Source organism: Gregarina niphandrodes (assembly GCF_000223845.1).
Source record: "Gregarina niphandrodes unplaced genomic scaffold scaffold00027, whole genome shotgun sequence".
Lineage (NCBI taxonomy): Eukaryota > Apicomplexa > Conoidasida > Eugregarinorida > Gregarinidae > Gregarina > Gregarina niphandrodes.
This window is the reverse complement of record NW_011645796.1, coordinates 17,644-37,176: the sequence shown is the minus strand read 5'-3', so window position 1 is coordinate 37,176 and position 19,533 is coordinate 17,644. Positions and strand designations below refer to the sequence as shown.

Below are 19,533 nucleotides of genomic sequence, written 5' to 3'. Positions count from 1 at the left end.
ATTTGGAAAATTGGATTTTGTGCTCGCCATGCGTTGCTTGCGTGCTCATTCCGGCGACTCGTTTCTGTATTTGATGTTGGGGATGTCAAGCAAGTCGGCGCATTTGAGGTTGAACCAGAGCACGGGTCGCAACCCTTCGGGGAAGACGAGCATGGATTTGAATAAATATATATCAGTGCCCATTTCGCGATCTCTTCCGATCCAACGTCCCTGGTCCACCACCAGCCTACCAGGCCACGCGTTGTCAAAAATCCCGGCCGAGAGATGGGCTGGGACCAGCATTCCCTTTTTGGGTGAGCCCACGAACCTTTTCGGCGCCAGAAAACCTGGTGGCATCATGTTGGGCGGCATAGCGCGGCTGGAAAGCATGTCGGGAAGGGTGGTGTTGGTGCTCATGTAATGTCTCGGAATTTTCGGCGGGCAGAGCTTCCCGAAATCCTCGGTGTAGTCGATCCAAAGCCATTGGTCGGTGTCGATCACCTCGGGGGGATATACGCCCATGAAGGGATTGGTGGGACTGTAGCCCAGCGTAACGTGGGCGAAGCCGCCAGTTCCGAGTCCCAGTTGGTTGCAGCTAACGTACAACGGACTTCCGTCGTCACACTGCGTCTTCACTATCGTCTTCCCGCCCCAAAAGGCCTGTGCAATGTCATTAATTAGAGGACGCCCAAAACTGGAGTAGACCCGGCCGTACACCTGACCCAGGGGTATTCTGTTCGGAGCCCGGCCCAAATACAATAAACATTCCAGCTGCTGTTCCGTCATCTCAGCTATTTCCTCGGGAGCCGATACCAATGAAATCCAAGGACTCTCAGTGGATTGTCCCTTAGGGGCTTCGCCGTCAGTGGCTTGTCCCTTAATGGCTTCACCGTCAGTGGCTTGTCCCTTAGGGGCTTCACCGTCAGTAGCGTCTTCCATGTCCTCGTTCAGGTCCCTTTTCAGGTCCCTTTTCAGGTCCCTTTTCAGGTCCAAGGCAAGATCTAGGTCCAGACCAGTTTTGAACACCTCGACTTCCGCAGCCAGTTCCTGGCTTAGCTTCTCCGCGTATCGTTCGGCCCAAAGCGGGTTTGAGAGGTACATGGTGACGCATCGTTCGTTCATGGGCGGCCGTTTCTTGGCTGAGTCGAAGTAGTCGCCGAACACGGACATCGCCAACACACGCGAGTCCAAAGGTAGGTCTAATCCTCCCGAAGGGTTCTCACGGGTCTTAAACAACCATTTTATTAGATCTAAAGGTATGGTATTCACGCGAGTTAACAACTCCACCAGGCCGAAACTCATTGTCGCTACCAGACACAAGACCAGGAGCATAGTGCAAACCGTGTTCGACTATTCCTTCTTCCGGAAAACTAATCCGCAGTGAAGGTTAACTGTTCCAGACACAACTATTCGGTATAAAAAGAATATATATCTCTCTCATGCGACATTCCACATGCGTGACAACTTGTTAGGCGAACCATTGTTTCTCTCTAATGAGTCTTTGTGCTGAGGCTTTGGCGTCCAAGAATAGGGAGTCTGCTTCATCAACATCTTCTTTGGTAACTTGTTCACGTTGTTGTGTTCTTGCTATGATGGCTGCTGGGCCGAGGAGTTGGTTGGCGTAACGCAGAGAGGTGTTACTGCCGATCTCGCCAAGACGTTGGAGCGCGTCGGGTGTGAGTTCCGTCTTTTCAGTTCTCGCGCGGATGCCGATGATTGTGATGGCTTCCTCGACGGTGTAAGGCACCGTTTTGATGATAAGAAGACGGTCCAGGAAGTCGACGGGTATGCCGTGGGGTGAGGTGATGTCTAGTGCTCCTCGCACTCGACAGACGCCTCGATTCGTGGCTAGAATGAGCACAGGTGCGTGTTCCGATTCGACTGCTCGGTTAAGGAACGCGAAACATTCGAGATCGAGCATATGTGCTTCGTCGATGAAGACCACACCGGGACTCAGCTCGGCGAGTCCATCAGTAATGTATTTATCCACGATTTTGTCCACTTCCCGTCGAAGTCGGTCAGTGATCTCCGTTTTCCGCGGAGTCAGGTATTGCGAGATCACGGTGGCGATGTCTGAACTTGCACCCTGTGGCTTGCTATTCGCCACATCCAGATCGTGCAGCGTCAGGTCCTGCACCACCTCCTTGCTCTTGAACACCTCACCCTTTGGCAGGGGCACAAATTCTTCCGTGTCCAGGTCCACTTCGGCTGCGTAGGCATCACACCGTCCCAGTCGCTTCACATAGCCCGTCTGCGCCTGTATGTAGATCACGTCGCCCACGTTGACACGCTGCGCCTGCAGACCTTCGTGGATCTGCGGCGCCAGCTTCAGGGTCTTCGTGCCCGCACTCGTCTTGAGCACGACGACCACTGCCGACATCGCCTTGGCGAAACCGCCGTGGGGATTCTCTGTCTCCTCGACAGAGAGTTCGAGCACCTCGCCCTCATACACGTCTTTCACTTCGCGGATCCGCAACCCAATTGCGCGTCGGAAACACTCCGTCAAAATCTCCGTCTTCTTCACCTCTTGCGAATACACCTCCGCCGCGCTCAACGCACAGAACGGCACACGGCTACCCAAGTCACGACTCAGCGCAAAGGCAATCGCCGTCTTCCCCGTACCCGGCGGCCCGGCCAACAATGCCGCTTTGCCCGCCAACTTCTTCGCACGCACCAAGTCCATCAACAGACCGGCCGCCTCCCGAGCCGCCGCTTGACCGACCAACCCTGTCGCCGTCCCCGGAATCACACGCCCATCCGCGTCCAAACCCAGACCTTGCACGTGTGTGTGCGCCGCAATCCGAGCCGCCACCGTCATATAAAAATCGACTTACGCTTTTCGTCCTTCGGGGCCAACTGACCCGGCAACGGCGGACCCTCCGCCAAACGCTTCGCCCGACTCAACGGCCGCTCCACACCCGCCGGCAACCATGCACGCGGTTCGAAACCCACCTCCGCACACAACGCCTGCCACGCGTCCTCATACACTGACTGCAACCCGCCGCAGAACGAACCCGCCTTGTCCACAAACTCTGCAACAATACTCACAACGCATCCCCCTTCAACGGACACCCATCCCCCCTCTGGGAAATGGGCAGCGGGCAATTTCCCCAGGCAATAGTGCCCCCCCCCTCTAGGCAGCAGGCACCCCCCTCCGCCCCCTCTAGGCAGCAGGCACCCCTCCCCCCGCACAACGGGCGCACCCTCCACCCTTCCTTACTGAACAACACGCGCTCAGCCGCGCCGCTCGCGCCGCACATCAACTCCGGTTCCACCACACCCGTCGCGTTCGCAAATACCGCCGCCTCCACATTCACCTTCAACCGGCACTCCTTCACCCGCCGCTTACTGCTCCGAATCGCCTCCGCCAGCCGCTCACTCTCGTCGTGATACTGGTTCGTCTCGTCCCGCAGCCGCAACTGCTCCTGCCGAGTCCGGCTCTGGCTGTTCTGTTTCTCGCCCAACTCTCTCACCAACCTCGCCGACCGCTCGTGCGCCTCTCTCTCCTTCGTAACTAATCTATCTACATCTTCGCGCAAACAAGCAAGGTCGTCGTGGCGGACTACAACACAACTCTTCCACCATCAACGTCGCCACTTACCGTCAATCGACTTCTGCAATTCCTTCAAACCGCATTCAGCCTGATCCAGCCGAGCCGGCAATCTAGTCGAGTGCCAGTGAACCCCCAAAGCAGTGTCCCACAACTGGTTCAACCGGCGGAACTGCGACTCCAGCTGCCCCACCTGCAGTGCCCGGTCGCTCGGAACGACTCGCTGGTTCGCCTGCCCCGGTATCAATGAATGCGCTTCCATAACGAGCCGTTAATTGCCAAAAAAACAAATTAGTGGTGCTGAGCCTTATCTTTCTTCTCCTTCTGGGCAGGGTGCTGTGACTGCGTCGAACAAGAAGGTCCGTCGCAAGTGTAACTCACTGTGTACGAACACACTGCCGGCGAACTTTCCGTTCGCTGGCACATGCCGTCCACCGGACGCGCCAAGCCCGTGCAACCTCTGTAAGGCTCAGTTCGAAGTGTGCAGTATCCGTTTTCCAAATTATATCCCGAAGGACAGTACAACTCAATTGGACGCTCTTCCACTCTCACACACTCACAGTCAACGTAACTGTCAATGTGGTGCTTCAAGATCGCGCACTCCTGGTTATAACCTTCCGGACAGGTCGCGAAGGGGTTCTGCCTGTCAAACGCGAAACAGTTGTTCGGGTTGCCATAAGCAGGACACACTTCAATCGGGTTGGTAGGAACCGGCACCTGGCACAGCCTTCCATGCAAGTCACCCACCGGGCAGTAAGGCGTGGCCGGGATTGTGATGTTTGCAACACAGGTCTGCTCGATATCAATCACCTCAAAGCTTTTGGGATGGTCGTGCACAGGAGTCTGGTGCCACTTGTGGTACGCGCCGGTCTCAGATTTCCCGCGCAAAGTTCCAGGAACTGGTACCGATCTCATTGGAGATTCATGCGGAACAGTAATTCTCGTCATCACAGTTCCTTCCTCTTCAGACAGCAAGCGCTTCTTAGGTACCGGAGTGAGCATGGTCTTTTGCCCGGTTTCATGATGGTGGTGTTCGGCGCCGCAAGGCACGCTCGTCACACGACGGCATGTACCGTTCCCAAGATCATCATATCCACCCGGGCATGTGAATTCAGCGGGAACATTCTCGTAGGTTGAACAGGTGCCGTTATATCGGGTGCCATCAGGACACTCCAGGATATTGTCCACCTGAATTTGTTTGACGCAGACCAGAGCTGGGTCATGCTTAGTCAAACCCGCCGATGCTTCCAACGTATAACCGTCAGTGCAAGCCATTCGCGGCACGGAAACTTCGCGGCGAATGCAGCGGTTATTGACGGTCGCATATCCGTACGGACATCTTTCTTCAGGGATCACAGAACGGAGGCAAACGTTATTGAGCAACTCAGAGCCCTGGTGGCACATTGTGGACTGAGGAATTTCCACTATCCGTTCACAGCGATCCCCGAACAGCTGATAAGTGTCCGGGCAGGTGCATTCCAAAGGCGATCTTTCAAAAGGAATAGTAGGCCCTTTCTTATCCTTGGTCTTGGATCGGAGCAGGCTTTCAAGCGGCGGTTTAGCACTAACTACCTGAATTATTTCCATTCCTTGCTGCTTCTGGGAGACGCCTTCATCGCTCTTGGCTCCTCCCAGCTTCAAGTACGTTTCCGGAGCAACCTCGTCGTAGACATCCTCAATCTGTTCAGCTACTGCTTGCAGTGTAGCAAATAGCGTCACAAACTTCCTCATTTCAAAAATTCAGAATCGCCAGCTGTTTGCTCCGGAACAAAAATGCGCGTGTTTGTATCGCGCGCGCATTTTTGAAATTCCGCTGTGTTCTATAGGACGCTCAAGCCTGACACAGTGGACGCAGAATCGAGTACCTTGAAGCTTGTTCCATCATTCAGCCGGTTCATCATGATGGCGGAGCGTAAAGCGTGTTCCTGACTAAAATGGTCAGATCGTTTGTAGTACTTAGAACTTACTTGACATGGCAGCTGACTATGCCTATTTTCTTGTCAGAATCAACGTGAACGACATCCAGCAACGTGCCCACACCTCCGAGCGCTCCAGCTTGAATTTCAACAATATTCCGTATTGCTGCGTTGAGTTTAGCGCTAGTCATTCCTTGTGAGTTCCTGAGTAGCAAAGCGGTGGATTTCCGTTGTTCATGTTCCGTACCAGGTCATGGCAACATAGCGTGTGGTTAGTGTTTTTTTGTCCATAAAAATTGCCGTGATGGTATATAAAGAGTTGCTGCAATACCTGAAAAGCGAGAAGGAAGCAGTGCGCGATGAGGCGGCGAAGATACTGCTGGGTTTGTCGAGCGACCCTGCGGAGCTTGGACCTGACTTCAAGGAGTTAGCGAGCGAATACCTTTGGGCGTTGTGGAGGCTGGCCCAGCGGGCGCCTGGGGCTGGGAGCGAAGAGGCTCTGTCCGCATTGGTAAACTTCAGCGAGCACTTTGACGCGGAACTGGCCCAAGCTTCCTTTTTAGCTACGTTGTGTGAGGAGCTGGGTGAGCGGCACGTCACAGGTCCTGCAGAGGTTGAGAAACTGCTTTTTATGCTGTTAGCAAACATAACACGGAACGAAAAAGCTGTGGAGTATTTGCTACAGCAAGAAGTGTTCCTGTGGCGGATTTTCGGCTACTTTGCGGATTCTGGACGCCCCACGGCGACAGTGATCAGTCGCGAAGCCGGAGACTATGTGGGAAGCATCTTGGTTAATTTGACGGCTACCAAGGAAGGTCGCCAATGGTTCTCGAAAATTGACGCCTCCTTCTGGGAAGTGCTAACGAACCAGTGTCGGTCGCCCGCGCGGGCCGTACTCATTTTGTCCGTAGTCAAGAACCTCTGCTGCGACAATGTACTAATCGAGGAACGGACCGTAGACGTGCGCGCCGTCCTTATCATGGTTAGCAGAATGGTCTACCCCCCCGACAACGACCAGGTTATAGACCAGGCACCAGCGGGCCTGGTAGGCACCCAACAATCCTCTAACTTGTCCAGAGAAGTAAACATACTCATCCAAGCCGGCGCCTTTGGGCTCATACCGGACGTTGCCTGCCGCAAACTCGCAGTCGAATGCTTCACAGGCCTCTTCAGGGTCGACTATGCCCGCGAAATCGCGCGCTCCCTTAATCTCTACGAAGTGCTCCGGGTCTGGCACACACTGGAACTGAATAATGACATCATGACCGCTATCGAAGATATTGTACATCTGGTCCACTACTCTGAGGAGGAACTTACACAGCATAATGGCACTCACTAGACCTTACCTTCCAGAAACTCTTCTTCAGTCCAAGGGCTTCTTCAGTCCAAGGGCTGTTTCAAATCCAACGGTTCAAGCCATCACCAGTGTCCTCAGCGACGATGGATAAAATTGTTGGCAATAAAGTCAGTGGTGGCAATGCTTTCGTAGCAGCAATAGCAGTTCGGGAATATCAACCAAAACAACAACCTGACAATTCTTTTTCGATTGAAATTCGCTGCTGGTAGTGTGGGACTTTTAACACGAAGGATTGAATCTCTACGACCCGGAATTAATTGTGCTCCAAGACAACGGGGCGGGATCACCCTGAGACGTGCTAGATGCTTTTGTCGAGGTTGGTTGGTTGAGGACTCATGCCTGGCCCGTGCAGTACATAATATTTTTATGGACACCCTGCTGGGACGGGGTGAAGAGGCGGCTCCTTCCGGCCACTGTGGGACGGTGGAGGAGTGCAGTGAAGCGGGTGGTATCGACACGCATCGCGTTAACGAGAGGTCGCCGATAACGACGGCGTCCCATCAGGATGAGCCACAGGCACAGGATGAGCCACAGGCACAGGATGAGCCACGGGCACAGGATGAGCCACAGGCACAGGATGAGCCACAGGCACAGGACGAGCCACAGCTGGAGGCAGCAGTTTTGGATTACTGGAGACGGCAGCCGGCATCGGTGGACGGTGTGCTGGGTGGCTATGGCCACTTGCATTCTTTGGATATTCGAGGTTCCAGGGAGTTCTTGAATTTGGTTGGTCGCCGGTTGCGAAAGTGGAAGGTGACTGTGAAGCAACAGAGGGCTCTTGACATCGGAGCAGGCATTGGGCGAGTAGCACAGTACTTGTTGTTGCCCATGTATGGTCGTGTGGATCTGGTTGAGCCGGTGAAAAAACTACTTGAGACTGCTGAGCGGATTTTGGGGCCTAGAAATGAAGTCCGATATATAGATAGGTGCATAGAAGACCTGGGTTCAGATGCAATTCGTTCGGACTACGATTGCATCTGGCTTCAGTGGGTTACCATGTACGTTCCTGACGACAAATTGGTGAAAATTTTGGGGAAGCTTGTGCTGCACTGTCCCAACGGCTTCGTAGGTATTAAGGACAATGTGAGTGCAGATGATGCTACGCAGTTTGACGAAGTTGATCATTCTTTCGCTAGGAGTATGAGTAACTGGCAGGAGATTTTCGCGCGTGCGAAACTTAGCGTCATTCACATAGCCAAGCAACGTCAATGGCCAACCCATCTTTATGACGTATATATGTTTGCACTTCGTCCCGCTAGGGACATGTAGAACCGAGGGGTTGGGGGAGAGGTTGGGAGTGATCTGTACAACCCATCGACCAAGCCCAGCAACACGTTGTTTCGCATTCTACCCCCGTTCATTTTTTTTAGTTGGCCACGACTGAAAATTCGTCCTGCTCCGTACGTACTAGGGTAGCTAGCCTCGCTGAATGAGTATAATAACTGGATCGCTGACTGACTGGGTCGCTGACTAGCTAACTTTTTCTTGCAACTAAATACGAATATCCGAGCGAGTGGGGATGGACCAGGAATATCCAGACAGGCAGGTGCTTTCCCTTCGGCCAAGTTCATTCCACTAATAATTCCACTTTTCCTTAGCTGTTTTCTTTGCAGTCCTCCCCATGCCAGGCGATGCTATATTCGTCGACGCCGTATCAGATGGTGCTGTACCAGATGGTGCTGTACCAGATGGTGTTGTAGCAGGTGGTGCTGTACCAGATGGTGCTGTACAAACACTCGACACTGAATGTCAAGACACGGGCTGCTCGCTATCGGTCTTTTTCTAGGATCTTCCATCGGTTGGACACCGTTTCGACTCTAGTACGTCGGACAACACACGAAACGGGCTTTGTTCTGCGTTCGTACCTTGTGGACGAACCACCATCCGACCGGATTCAAGCCGCCCCCGTTCACGCAGGTCTTGGTCCAATCGATCTACTCGCGTTTCTTCAAGTGCTTCTTGCTGGCACCGCCCTTCTTTTGGATGTATCGGACGTAGAAGAACTTTGCGAACAAATAAAAGTAGGTGGAATACATGGCCGCTGCCGAGACCATGTTTGTCTTTGAAATAAAGCATGTGCCCATGTCAGCCGGGTCCATCGCGATAGTTGCCGTGGAGTATTGCATGAACGGCTTCGTGAAGGCATTGTGGAGGGAAACGATTGTAATCAGGACCCCAGCAATCATCTGTGCAATCTGCATTAACGTTACCACGACACCCCACCGCGGAGGTCGCGACCTGGTAGCGGCCAAGTAGTAGTAAAAGTACATGACTGAATGCACTACAAAAAGCACATTATCCTTCGCGTGGCATGAAACTGGTTACTGTGGAGGGAACCAATCCATGGGGGACTGGATTTCGGGAATGAAGGTTTCCATAGACTTACCGGCGTAGTTCATTCCGCAATAGAACATGCCAGGTGGCTGTTCTGAGGCGAATGCGTCCCAGGTATACATCAGGACGGTGACGTGATGATACCAGTGCAGAAAGTTCAGATTCCTTTTCCGTAAAACAATAAATACGGTGTCGATCAGCTCAAAGTACTAAAAGAGTAGAGTTCAAGAAGGATGAGGAAGCGGGATGAGCCCTCGTTCACGCAGGTCTACCCCTCAGCGGCGTACCTTAGAGTAGACGAACAGTCCGGTCCATAATCCTACCGCTCCGCGGCCATAGGTAAACACTGGGGGTGAGCAAAGCGAAGCGTTCCATCCGAATTTATAGAGTTGTACAAACATGTGCGGCAGTACGCGTGAAGCGCCCCAGGCAGAGTAGACAGCTAGCAGCAGGTTCCAGTATTTGAGCGGGGCCTGTAACTTGAACGGTGTCTTGTCCGCCATGTACCTGGGTCCCCACCAGATGAACAGCAGGTAGAGGAAACAGAAGGTCGGCGCCAGCCAATAATTCGTCCGCGAATACAACAGGAGACCTACCCCGTCATAACTCTTCTCAAACGGCAGATAAAACGGCTTCAGCCACCAAACGTCCCTCTCCAACAACAGAATGGCCTGGCTCGCATTGGGAAAGTCCCTCAACTGCAACTGCCTATACCCGTCGAAGGCAAACTCATCCATTTCAAAAAAAGTTTTTCGAACACCCGTGTACCTCCGGCAACCGGTGCCCAACACAATACTCCAAGTCACAACCACGACAATGCACCTTCACCATCGTCACCTTCACCTTGCAACCGTCCTTACCGCACAAACCAGCTACAGAAATCGTTCCCTTGCCCGCGAATGTTTACCCCCTCTCCCAGGTGGTCCTCTCTTCCACGTGATGAATGATCCCCTCCCGTCTGCCCCATGTGGTCCCCCCTCTTGTTGTGATCAACCCTTTCCGTGCTGGCCTACAGTTCTTTATCCGTTCTCGCTCCAGCAGCCGTTGTTTGTTCAGCTCGCGCTGTTGGTCTCGTTTGATTCTGTCGCGCTCCTTCTTGGAGAGAGGCTTGGCCTGCCTCTGCTCCGACGGCAGCAGCTGTAACGGGCTGTCTTCGACCACTTCATTAACCACAACGTCCTGCTTCCCTTCCACCTCGTCGCCGCCGTCCTCCGAAGAAACGGAGAGGTCAACGAATGTACTCGCCGGCGTCCTGCCGGTCTCAGAACGGGGCAGCCCGCCGGCTTCCGGCCGCCTGGCCTCCGACCCCCTGGTCTCCGACCCCCTAGCCTGCGACCCTTCGACATTCAACTTGAGGGCCGGTTTCTTCACCACCAACGTCCGCTCAGACCCCTCGCCCGCACTTGTGTGTAGCAGCAGCAAGGCGGAGGCCATTTCGTGGACTACCGCCCGCTGGTATGAGCTCAGCCCCGCAAACACTAGCTCCTCTCCCGGCTTCGTCACGCTCTTCAGCTTCCGAGCCACCTCTGCCTTGAAGCCCTCCTCTTCCCTGGTGGCAGCCGTAGTCCCCCGACCTCTGGCGGCAGCCCCTCGGCCTGTGGCCGCAGTTCCGCGCCCCCTGGCCGCAGTCTTTCGGCCTTTGGCCGCAGTCCCTGGAGCTCTGGCGGCGGAGTCCCGCGGTGCGGTTCTCACGTTTGGAGACCCCTTAGCACCGGCCCCGCGGTTGACGCCAGCGCCGCGTTTTTCTCCCTGATCGGGTGTCCCAGTCTTGGGAGCGCGGGATTCCTCGGCCTCTGTTGGGCTGTCTTCGACGGCTTCAAGACGCGCGACCTCATGATAGGGGACGAAAGCCAGCACAGACTCCACGGCGCCGAGTTGATCGCAGTAGTCAAACAGATTCTTGACAGTAGCTCCGGCCGCCACAGTGCTGCTGTCGCCCACGATGCAGCAGTGCTTCTTCGCTCTTGTAACCGATACATTGATTCGCGCACAGTCGTCCAGAAACCCAATCTCGTGTTTGGAGTTACTCCGAACCATCGAAATAAGAATCACGTCAGCCTCCCGACCTTGGAACCCATCAACTGTGCACACAGACAAGTGAAAGGGTAACTGTGATGATACCTCAGATATTTTGGTCTCCAGCAGCTTCACTTGCCTCGCATAGGGGGTGATAACACCCACTGTAACTTGTTTGCCAAACTTGCTGCCATCCAATTTGTTCTCATCCAATGACTCCAAGTGGTCAGCCAGGGATTTCAAATACTCAACCAACACAAACGCCTCTCCCAAATTGTACTTACTGGTCTCCATTAAGTCATCTTGAACCATTCCCTCCTCAAATGCACAAGGCGAAACATCAGCCGTATCGATCCAGCGCATCGCGGGATATGAGTGTCTCTGCTCATTGTTCTGTTCACCGTTCTGGCCATCGTCATCCTGATGACCATCGTCATCCTGATGACCATCGTCATTTTGATGAAAGGGGATTAGGGCATTTCGAACGGTCTCATGAGCCCGTAAGGAATTCAAGTAAAATGTTCTGGAGGACCAGTTCATAATATCTTCGTTCATTCTGTACTGAATGGTCAGCATCCGGCAGATCTCGGGGTTTCGGGTAGCGAATATCTCCATCAAACTGATTCCGAACCCTCTCTCCTCTGCTTCCCTGCTCTTTAACGTAGCTCTCAATTGTTTATGGTCGCCGGCTAATATCAACCGCTTACCCACCAGGCAGGGCATTATCGTCTCGATAGCATTAGCTTTCCCTGCTTCATCCACGATAACATAATCAAACAAGCGAGGTTCATTACCCGAACTCCAAACATATGATCTCAATTCGGAACTCATTGATCCGGTGCAGGTACAAAATACTGGTGAATAAGTAGCCAAAACGTCTTTTGTAATTCGCTTTTCTCGAGTATGTAATTCCTTCCTTAATGATTCAATCTCCTTTCTTGCAGCGCATCGAACATTTTTCCGGGTTGGCTCGTCCTTTCCGACCAATGCCTTCAATGTTTTCAACACTTGAGGATCGTTACACGTCCGCAACTCCCCAGAAGCCCTAACGTTCATTACCTGACTCAATTCGCGTCTTATTTCCTGACATGATGTGCTAAAATCGTTCGTTCGCGCGCGTTCGCTAAATATAAATTTTGAAAGAAGTGGGTTCTGACGGGCTGGATGACCCAGACGAATGCATGGAAGATCCTGACAAAGACCAAGGACGTTATCCACAGAAATATTCGACGGGCCTGTCACCAAAACACGGTTCCCTTGGCTAGCTAATATGTGGATCAATGCCGCTATCGTCGTTGTCTTGCCGGTTCCTGGTGGTCCATGAATAACAGAAATAGGATAACATTTTAATGCATTATAAATAGCATTTTGCTGGCTGGGATTAAGATGCCGCATCAAAGGTTTAATTCTGGCGACGAATTCCGGATCCAATGTCTCGAACATTTCGGTCTGTGACTCCTCTTTTGTTTGCTGCTCCTCATTCGTATCCTCATTCTCCCCATTCGTATCCTCATAGCTTTCCCCTTTATCTTCCATCTCATAAGCTTCCCGCTTCCCTTTACGCTTCCCTTCCTTGTCGCCGTCCTCTTTGTCGCCGTCCTCTTTGTCGCCGTCCTCTTTGTCGCTCTTCTCGAGATTCACTGACATGTCGTGCTTTGCTTGTAGAGCTTGTTCAATAATGTCAGCATGGTCTTGCAGCAGCTGGTCAAATAGGGGTAGCTGGAGACGATCTCTTTGCCTGTGTTGGAGGTCGTGTATTACTTGGTTCCTAAGTTTGTGCGTAACCTGGCTGCCTACTAAGGCAAGTTCCCAGCGACTTCCAACACAGCTGGAAGAGCCAGTCGTCTCTACGTAGTCTATCAGTTTGTCAAACTCCGCCATCTCCAGAGCAATGTCAATTTTTCCAGTATAGTCACACCGAACTACTACACCGGAACTGATTGTAGGTAAGTCGGCGAAGGTTTTGAACTTGTACTGAGAGCCACAACTGGGCTTAAAAGCAAACACTTCTCCGTTCTTATGCGAGGTGGTGATGGTATCATTACGAATTAGTTTCTCCAACTTTAAACGGATTCGACCGAACCACCCAGTGGTCATATCAGTTACGACCATTCCACTCATTCCGTAGTTTCGTTTCTCTGCCTCCTGCACAGTTACACCACTCAGCCACTTTGCGTGCTCCTCTTCTTCCGCAACTTGCTCTAGCCGCACACACTCAGCCAGCGAATCCAACATGTCTTAAACAACACTTGCCTTGCCCAACTTGTATCCAACTTGCCCAACTTGTATCCAGACACACCTTTCAACACCCAACCCGAAACCGCACTTTTTAGCCCCGTAAAATGCAAATGCTTGACGACCTGATCTCGCCGGGAGATATCACCCCTCAGCACGCCACTATCCACACCTTCATTATTTGGCTGGCATGTCTAGTCATTGCAACGACCAGCACCCTTTACGTCAAAAGGTGAGCAGCACTGTCCACCGATAAATTGCTCCTACCACCCCAGAAAAGCGTTCTAAACATGAAAGTGGTCATCCGCTTGGTCGTGAATGTCGCACCTCAGGATAACACAAACGCAAGACCATTGATTATACCACATCGCTGTTTACTCCCGAAGCTCTGTGGCAATACGGGAGATAGTAGTACCACAAGTCAGTTCAGGGTCCTTGACACATTCCTGAAGCAGACACTCCTCCGTGCATTAAAACAGACTGAGATACGGAACAGGCAGGGAAATGAAGCCGACATGAATAAGGAACTGAGCGAGGCATTGCGAAAAAGACGTACAATAACCCATAACGCATCACTACGATTCATCAGTATATGTGATTATGACGATACTCAGTGAGAACGAGATGTCAGTGAAAACGAGATGTGAGTTTAAACGAGATGTCAGTTTAAACGAGATGTCAGAGAGCATTCGGCATACATAACTTTGATGCGCATTACTTTGATTCTTGAGTAACGGCCTTTTCGTCGGTCTTCTCTTGACGGTCTCCTCCTTCGGCAAATGTCTTTCCGAACGGGAACCATAGCCATGAGTTTGGACTTATTCAAGATCGTGTTGGGCCGTTCCTGCAGAGGCACGTTGCCGAGAATCCGTCCGAGAACGGGATTTTTGACCAAGAACTTACGGTGGACTGCCTCGGGCGTAGGTCGCCAGGTTAATGAGTCAACGAAAGGGAGTTCGGATTCGAGAGGGTAGTAATATTCCTTATCGAGCTCGTAAGGTCTAACGGCTTTGAGCCAACTGATGATGTTTCCATCAGGTATCCTTGTGGATCTTTGACAGGGTCGAGATCATTTGCGAAGACTCGTTGATCGATGGGTGCCATGGGTCTGGTAGAAGTATGCGTCCTGGATTGTGGTCATCTGAATCGAGTGGGGGCAGTTCGCCGGTCTATGTGTACGTAGACAGATGCACGTCGGCAGACGACTGGCACACAGTTGATGAGAGCGCACGTTGACGGCACCTGGGAGGCCCACGGTCCCCCCGGAGAGCGTCTGGCGGGCCGAAAATTGGTAAAGGGGAAAGCGCCGGCAGCATAGGGGATCACGGCTGGGAAGGCAGTCGCTGATGCCACTCCCGTGGTGCACGGTTACTGAGAGAACGAAGCGGTGGCCGAAGACTGCCCACGGCCGACGCAAGTGCGAACGGACGCCACCTGAGTGGGATATGGTTGGCAGCCGGACTATCAGGGGACATGTGACGGTTATGACGAGTTCGAAAAAAAAAAAAAAAAGTCGGCATGAGAACGATTGAGTGTGGACCAGCTTGGTTCGAAACCGGCATTGTCGGGGTGCTGGCGGGTGCCACGGTAGGACAAGCTTCAAGTTCGCAGGCGGGCCCGACAATTGCTTTCAGCCCGTGGTCTCGGGATATTTGGTTGCGTAGTGTTGGTAAGGAGGTTTTTCCCTTCATGAGGAAGAACGAGAACAGGCCGAAGAAAGTTCTCGAGTGGTTTCAACATTGCTGCACTCCACAAGATGTTCCCGCAGGTCCCTGGGCCGGTGGACCTTTCCTGACCCGGCGACTGTTGGAGGAGTATGAACAGCGACAGGCAGGTCTGCCGGCGATGCAATGGCTGCATCGTGGCGTTCCGGAGGGCCTGTCACATGGGGATCATGCACGCGACATGTTTTATAAGCTATTTTGCCGGAGCCAGTTACAATTTATCCACGCTCACTTCAGAGACTATTCGTTTCAATCCAGTAAAGTTTCTGATTTGTTTCCGGAGGGGATTGACTGTGGAGGTCGTCGCAGCAGGTCGGCTCCTGGCATCGTCCATAGTGCCTACTGCGTTGCGAGCCGAAAACATCTGTCGCCCGAGCAATCCCTGCGGAATCTCGCAGTTATGGCCCGCTGGTATCCGTTAGCCGCGTTTGAGAGCGCTCGGGCGGCTGACCTTCTGCAACAGGGGTCGCTGTTCACAATTGATGGATACATTCCTGATATCTCAGTCCGTGGGAAACGGCTTCAGCAAGTGGCAACGCTGTGGCTTGGTGGAGACCCCCAGGCGCAACCAGACACGGTGACAGAGAGTGTGTCGGCTGATTTAGCGGAGTGCTTACAATACATTGGCAAGCTCACCAACGACAAGCTACTCGGAGAAACGCATAGTGGCCACCCCTACTCCATGCATCACAATGACGTGGATACTATCAAAGCACGCTACAAGGAACTCATTCAGACGACCCGGCTGTTCGGGGGCCAAAGCCGATGTGAGCTGCTGGATGACCGTTACAGCAATGCGTACGGGTGCTGGAGGGGCAAGGAGCAAGTGCTATCTGCTTATTTCCCTGCGTCTGGAACTTCAGCTAGGGAGGCTTGGTCTGGAGGAGTAGTTCCTGAATTCCCAGTGGTCCACGATGTTAAAATCAATAGCATAGCTGATTACCAAAACTACGAACTGCGCCAATGGGCGTGGATGGAGGAGCTACTGGTTCGCACTGTGGCAGACAAGCTCATCTCTGTTCGTGTCGCCAGCACTGGTGAAACCCGTGAAGACATTGCCGCCGCCATACAGGGACCCCAGCCATTTACTGTTGCTATCTCCACGGAAGAGTTGGCCAGAATTTATTTTGCCGCTACTCGCGAGGTGGTAAAGCAAGCGACTGAAGAACAAGCTGATGATTATGCCAGCAGGGTGGGTCTGGCTCTCATCACTACCGCGTACGATCTGTCCAAAGTCATGAATGCCGCCTGATTTTTCTAATAACTGACTGATCGATACTAAGGACGATACATAAGCTGGAAAGAATATAAACGTGATAAAACCTTTCTGTGGGTGATGCAACAAACAAACACAACACCGTTGGTCTTTTATTCATGAGCACGATGTTGTACCGAGCACGTGTCGTGAGTTGTTGTTGCGGCATCCCGGATGCCGCACCGGGATTATGCACGCGGCGTAGTTGATCAGTTTCCAAAGAACTAGTGGCACTATGAAGTCTGCGGGGGTCGTTTTACCAGATCGGTTCCTGGCGTGATCCATTGGACCTACTCCGAAATAAGACCAGTCACCCGAGCAATACCCGCAGACTCTCGCGGTTGTGGCCCGCTGGTACCCGCGTTTAGCGCTGATTATCAGCACTACGAAGTGCGCCAATGGGCGTGGATGGAGGAGCTACTGGTTCGCACTGTGGCAGACAAGCTCATCTCTGGTCGTATCGTCAGCACTGGTGAAATCCATGAACACATTGCCGCCACCCTACAGAGACCCGAATCATTCTACATTTTGGTCTCCACTCACAAGTTGCGCGATATTTATTCCGACGCAAGGAAATATGTGGCAAAACAAGGCGCTGAAGAACAAGCTGATGCCAGCAGGGTCGCCATGGCTTCTTCACTACCGCGTACGACCTCTCCACAAGCATGAACGCTTGATCTTTCACGCAACAATCGTCGCCCAAAAAAAGTGTGCGCACACTTTTAAAAAGCAACTGGTCAACAGATGACAGTGTACAGCACACAGGCATCCAGGGTCCCGTGAAGAGCTGTAGTACCTTGTTCCCACGCAAGCTTGGATCATGCTTCTCGTGGCTGAGTTGTCAAAGTAATCGTGTTTGTCAGTGGGTCTGCAGAAGAACGATAACGAAAAAGGGTTAGCGGAATTGGATTCGTGTCGGAGGGGTAGGTAGGCGTTCCCTAAAAAGTCGGGTGTGCTTCCACTGCACAGCTGGGGCTGGGCCTTACTTCCTCAAAGCTCGCACGGCATGCCGCCAACGACTACGCCGCCAACGACTACGCCGCCAACGACTACGGCCCTTCATCTTTCGCTTCCACGCCCAGTCATTACAACGCGTACAACCAGTACTCTGTCTCTTGGCCCAGCACCTTCGCGGCTAACTGCGGTCCCACAGCCTGGACATCCACTTCCGGCGCACTCCGCATATAATGTCGGCGTCAACTGCGCCTTTGAGAGTTTTCAGCACTCTCGATGCCGTCACTCGGGCTCCTTGCTGGCATGCGGCCGGCGGCATAACTCCCAGGGAAGCATTCGGCATCCTTCCCCGAGGGTCTTTCACGCCATCTTGCTTGAAAAGGCGGACCTCAGCCGCTACGGCGCGTGGGGGCTTCTTGCCGTCCTGACGCTCGCCGTTTCGCATGGGCCAGGGTTCGTGTGGCTGCTCCGTACAAGGGCGACGAGTATGGTTGCGGAGAGGACGAATGGGTACATGTTGTCCTCGGAGCAAGATCCCGCGCAATGAAAACAGAGTTGTCGATGATTTAGAGAGGATTGTCGGGTTCGGGCAGCCTGAGTCGAGAAGGGCAATCAGCTGGAAGAGAAGAAGCGCACAGTCGACAAGGAACGCCGAGAAAACGAGTGCTCGACCAGACGCGGTAATGGATGATGGACAGTTGAAGGAAACTACCCAGGTGGCCAAGTTTACAGACAGGTTAGGAGCTGCGATGGTCACGAAGGGAGTGATTCAGATATGGGCGCAACTATCGTTGTACTCACTCGCTGACGAGCCCAGTCAGTTGGGTTTAGAGGAGGCTGGAGCTGGTCCATCAGGGGCTTGTTTACCAAGACGCGAGTGACGTTGTTTTAGGATGCGTTGGCTACCAAACACTGTAGGGTGGATACTGTGCTATAGTGTGCTATGCTCCAGCGAGGAAAATCGACATCACATTCCTCAGTTCGCTAGTAGAGTTGCTCGTATGACCGAGTTGCTCGTATGACTGACTTGCTCAAGAAGAAGGCCGAGTTTCTTTGAGGTGAAGAACGGGAACAAGAATTTCAGAACATCAAGACCTCAGTCCTTTCTCCGCACAGTACGCAGTTCTTAACTCCGGGTTGATCTGGATACGGTCTTCCGACATATCCTCCCCAACATCTTCCCCTATCTTTCTCAACATCTTCCCGCATCTTTCCCAACATCTTCCCGCATCTTCCCGTAAGTTACCTCTGGACAACCAGTCTGCCACCACATTCTCGGTACTCTTCAGGTACTCTATTCCAAAGTCGAACTGCTGGAGTAACAACGACCACCTCGGAGACTCTCACGATGTAGAACTTTCCTTCTCGGGTGTCCCACCGCTGTTGACACTCATCCAGCTTTTCGCTACCAAATTCGATGGGGACACACCCCGGTTTGCCTCTGCTCCGGCATATCACCAATCGCCCGAGAACTGGCGTCCCGGCGCAGCCAGCAACACACACTCTGCCAGGACAAGATGAGGGCGTGCCAGCGTATGAGGGCGTGCCAGCGTATGAGGGCGTGCCAGCGTCTCTGATTGAAAGGTAGAAGAGGTTAGCCAAAGGGGACGAAAGTGTGCAGAAGAGCGTTCATAAAGCACCGAATCGGCTGTGGGTGTAGAGTCACAGTGATAGTGTGTATGTGACGATGTAATGTCGAAGGGCCTGATTACGTACCATCACTACCTACGAGTTGGAGGACATCGAGGCTAGTCACTAATACTTTTTGATGGCCGGGCATAACGAAGGACGGGGAGGAGGTCTGTCGAGATTGTTTACTCTGTCGTCGTTTTTAGCGCACCAGCGGCCCTGTCGAAGCCGGGGACCCCGACACAGCCTGCGTCAATGAGTTAGTTTCACCGAGGACTGAAGTTTACTTGGTTGTGGTCATGGGGCTCGGCTGGTTGACGGAGGTACTGAGTTCAAGCAAGAGTTCTTCAACCTGGTTCAAAAAATGTTGGAAGTGCAACCTGTATGTGACGACTCAATACCGACCTCAGGGCAACGGTGTTAACGAGTCTAGTCACGGGGTGGTTCGGAGCAGCGAGAGGCGGTGTGTTGGGCTGGCTGGTGCACAGCAACATCCCACACCCAGCGACGGCACCAGTAACGGCGTTCGTTGGGAGGAACTGACGCGAGGTCGACCCTAATGGACGCCCCCCCCCCCCACCCCA

General features: G+C 53.0%; 9 protein-coding genes across 9 annotated transcripts; 3 read left to right on the top strand and 6 right to left on the bottom strand.

The window, feature by feature from the left end:
- Positions 1-45: 45 nt before the first annotated feature.
- GNI_115100 (hypothetical protein) lies at positions 46-1,281 on the bottom strand (the record flags this gene model as incomplete). The annotated part of the gene is made up of 1 exon (XM_011133358.1): positions 46-1,281. One exon carries the CDS (start codon positions 1,279-1,281, stop codon positions 46-48), a length of 1,236 nt encoding a protein of 411 aa, XP_011131660.1.
- A 166-nt stretch (positions 1,282-1,447) lies between these two features.
- GNI_115090 (putative RuvB DNA helicase) lies at positions 1,448-2,797 on the bottom strand (the record flags this gene model as incomplete). The annotated part of the gene is made up of 1 exon (XM_011133357.1): positions 1,448-2,797. The coding sequence occupies one exon, from the start codon at positions 2,795-2,797 to the stop codon at positions 1,448-1,450; it is 1,350 nt and encodes a 449-aa protein (XP_011131659.1).
- A 226-nt stretch (positions 2,798-3,023) lies between these two features.
- Positions 3,024-3,791, bottom strand: GNI_115080 (hypothetical protein; the record flags this gene model as incomplete). The annotated part of the gene is made up of 2 exons (XM_011133356.1): positions 3,024-3,541; positions 3,581-3,791. The coding sequence occupies 2 exons, from the start codon at positions 3,789-3,791 to the stop codon at positions 3,024-3,026; spliced, it is 729 nt and encodes a 242-aa protein (XP_011131658.1).
- A 29-nt stretch (positions 3,792-3,820) lies between these two features.
- GNI_115070 (putative oocyst wall protein) lies at positions 3,821-5,260 on the bottom strand (the record flags this gene model as incomplete). The annotated part of the gene is made up of 1 exon (XM_011133355.1): positions 3,821-5,260. One exon carries the CDS (start codon positions 5,258-5,260, stop codon positions 3,821-3,823), a length of 1,440 nt encoding a protein of 479 aa, XP_011131657.1.
- A 489-nt stretch (positions 5,261-5,749) lies between these two features.
- Positions 5,750-6,784, top strand: GNI_115060 (putative FAM203 family protein; the record flags this gene model as incomplete). Its single annotated transcript, XM_011133354.1, has 1 exon — positions 5,750-6,784. The coding sequence occupies one exon, from the start codon at positions 5,750-5,752 to the stop codon at positions 6,782-6,784; it is 1,035 nt and encodes a 344-aa protein (XP_011131656.1).
- A 384-nt stretch (positions 6,785-7,168) lies between these two features.
- GNI_115050 (amine-terminal Xaa-pro-Lys N-methyltransferase 1) lies at positions 7,169-8,071 on the top strand (the record flags this gene model as incomplete). Its single annotated transcript, XM_011133353.1, has 1 exon — positions 7,169-8,071. The coding sequence occupies one exon, from the start codon at positions 7,169-7,171 to the stop codon at positions 8,069-8,071; it is 903 nt and encodes a 300-aa protein (XP_011131655.1).
- A 665-nt stretch (positions 8,072-8,736) lies between these two features.
- Positions 8,737-9,873, bottom strand: GNI_115040 (GNS1/SUR4 family protein; the record flags this gene model as incomplete). Its single annotated transcript, XM_011133352.1, has 3 exons — positions 8,737-9,083; positions 9,189-9,345; positions 9,424-9,873. The coding sequence occupies 3 exons, from the start codon at positions 9,871-9,873 to the stop codon at positions 8,737-8,739; spliced, it is 954 nt and encodes a 317-aa protein (XP_011131654.1).
- Positions 9,874-10,039: 166 nt separating this feature from the next.
- Positions 10,040-13,387, bottom strand: GNI_115030 (putative DNA helicase; the record flags this gene model as incomplete). The annotated part of the gene is made up of 1 exon (XM_011133351.1): positions 10,040-13,387. The coding sequence occupies one exon, from the start codon at positions 13,385-13,387 to the stop codon at positions 10,040-10,042; it is 3,348 nt and encodes a 1,115-aa protein (XP_011131653.1).
- A 1,518-nt stretch (positions 13,388-14,905) lies between these two features.
- On the top strand, positions 14,906-16,363 carry GNI_115020 (hypothetical protein; the record flags this gene model as incomplete). Its single annotated transcript, XM_011133350.1, has 1 exon — positions 14,906-16,363. The coding sequence occupies one exon, from the start codon at positions 14,906-14,908 to the stop codon at positions 16,361-16,363; it is 1,458 nt and encodes a 485-aa protein (XP_011131652.1).
- Between the last annotated feature and the right edge of the window lie 3,170 nt (positions 16,364-19,533).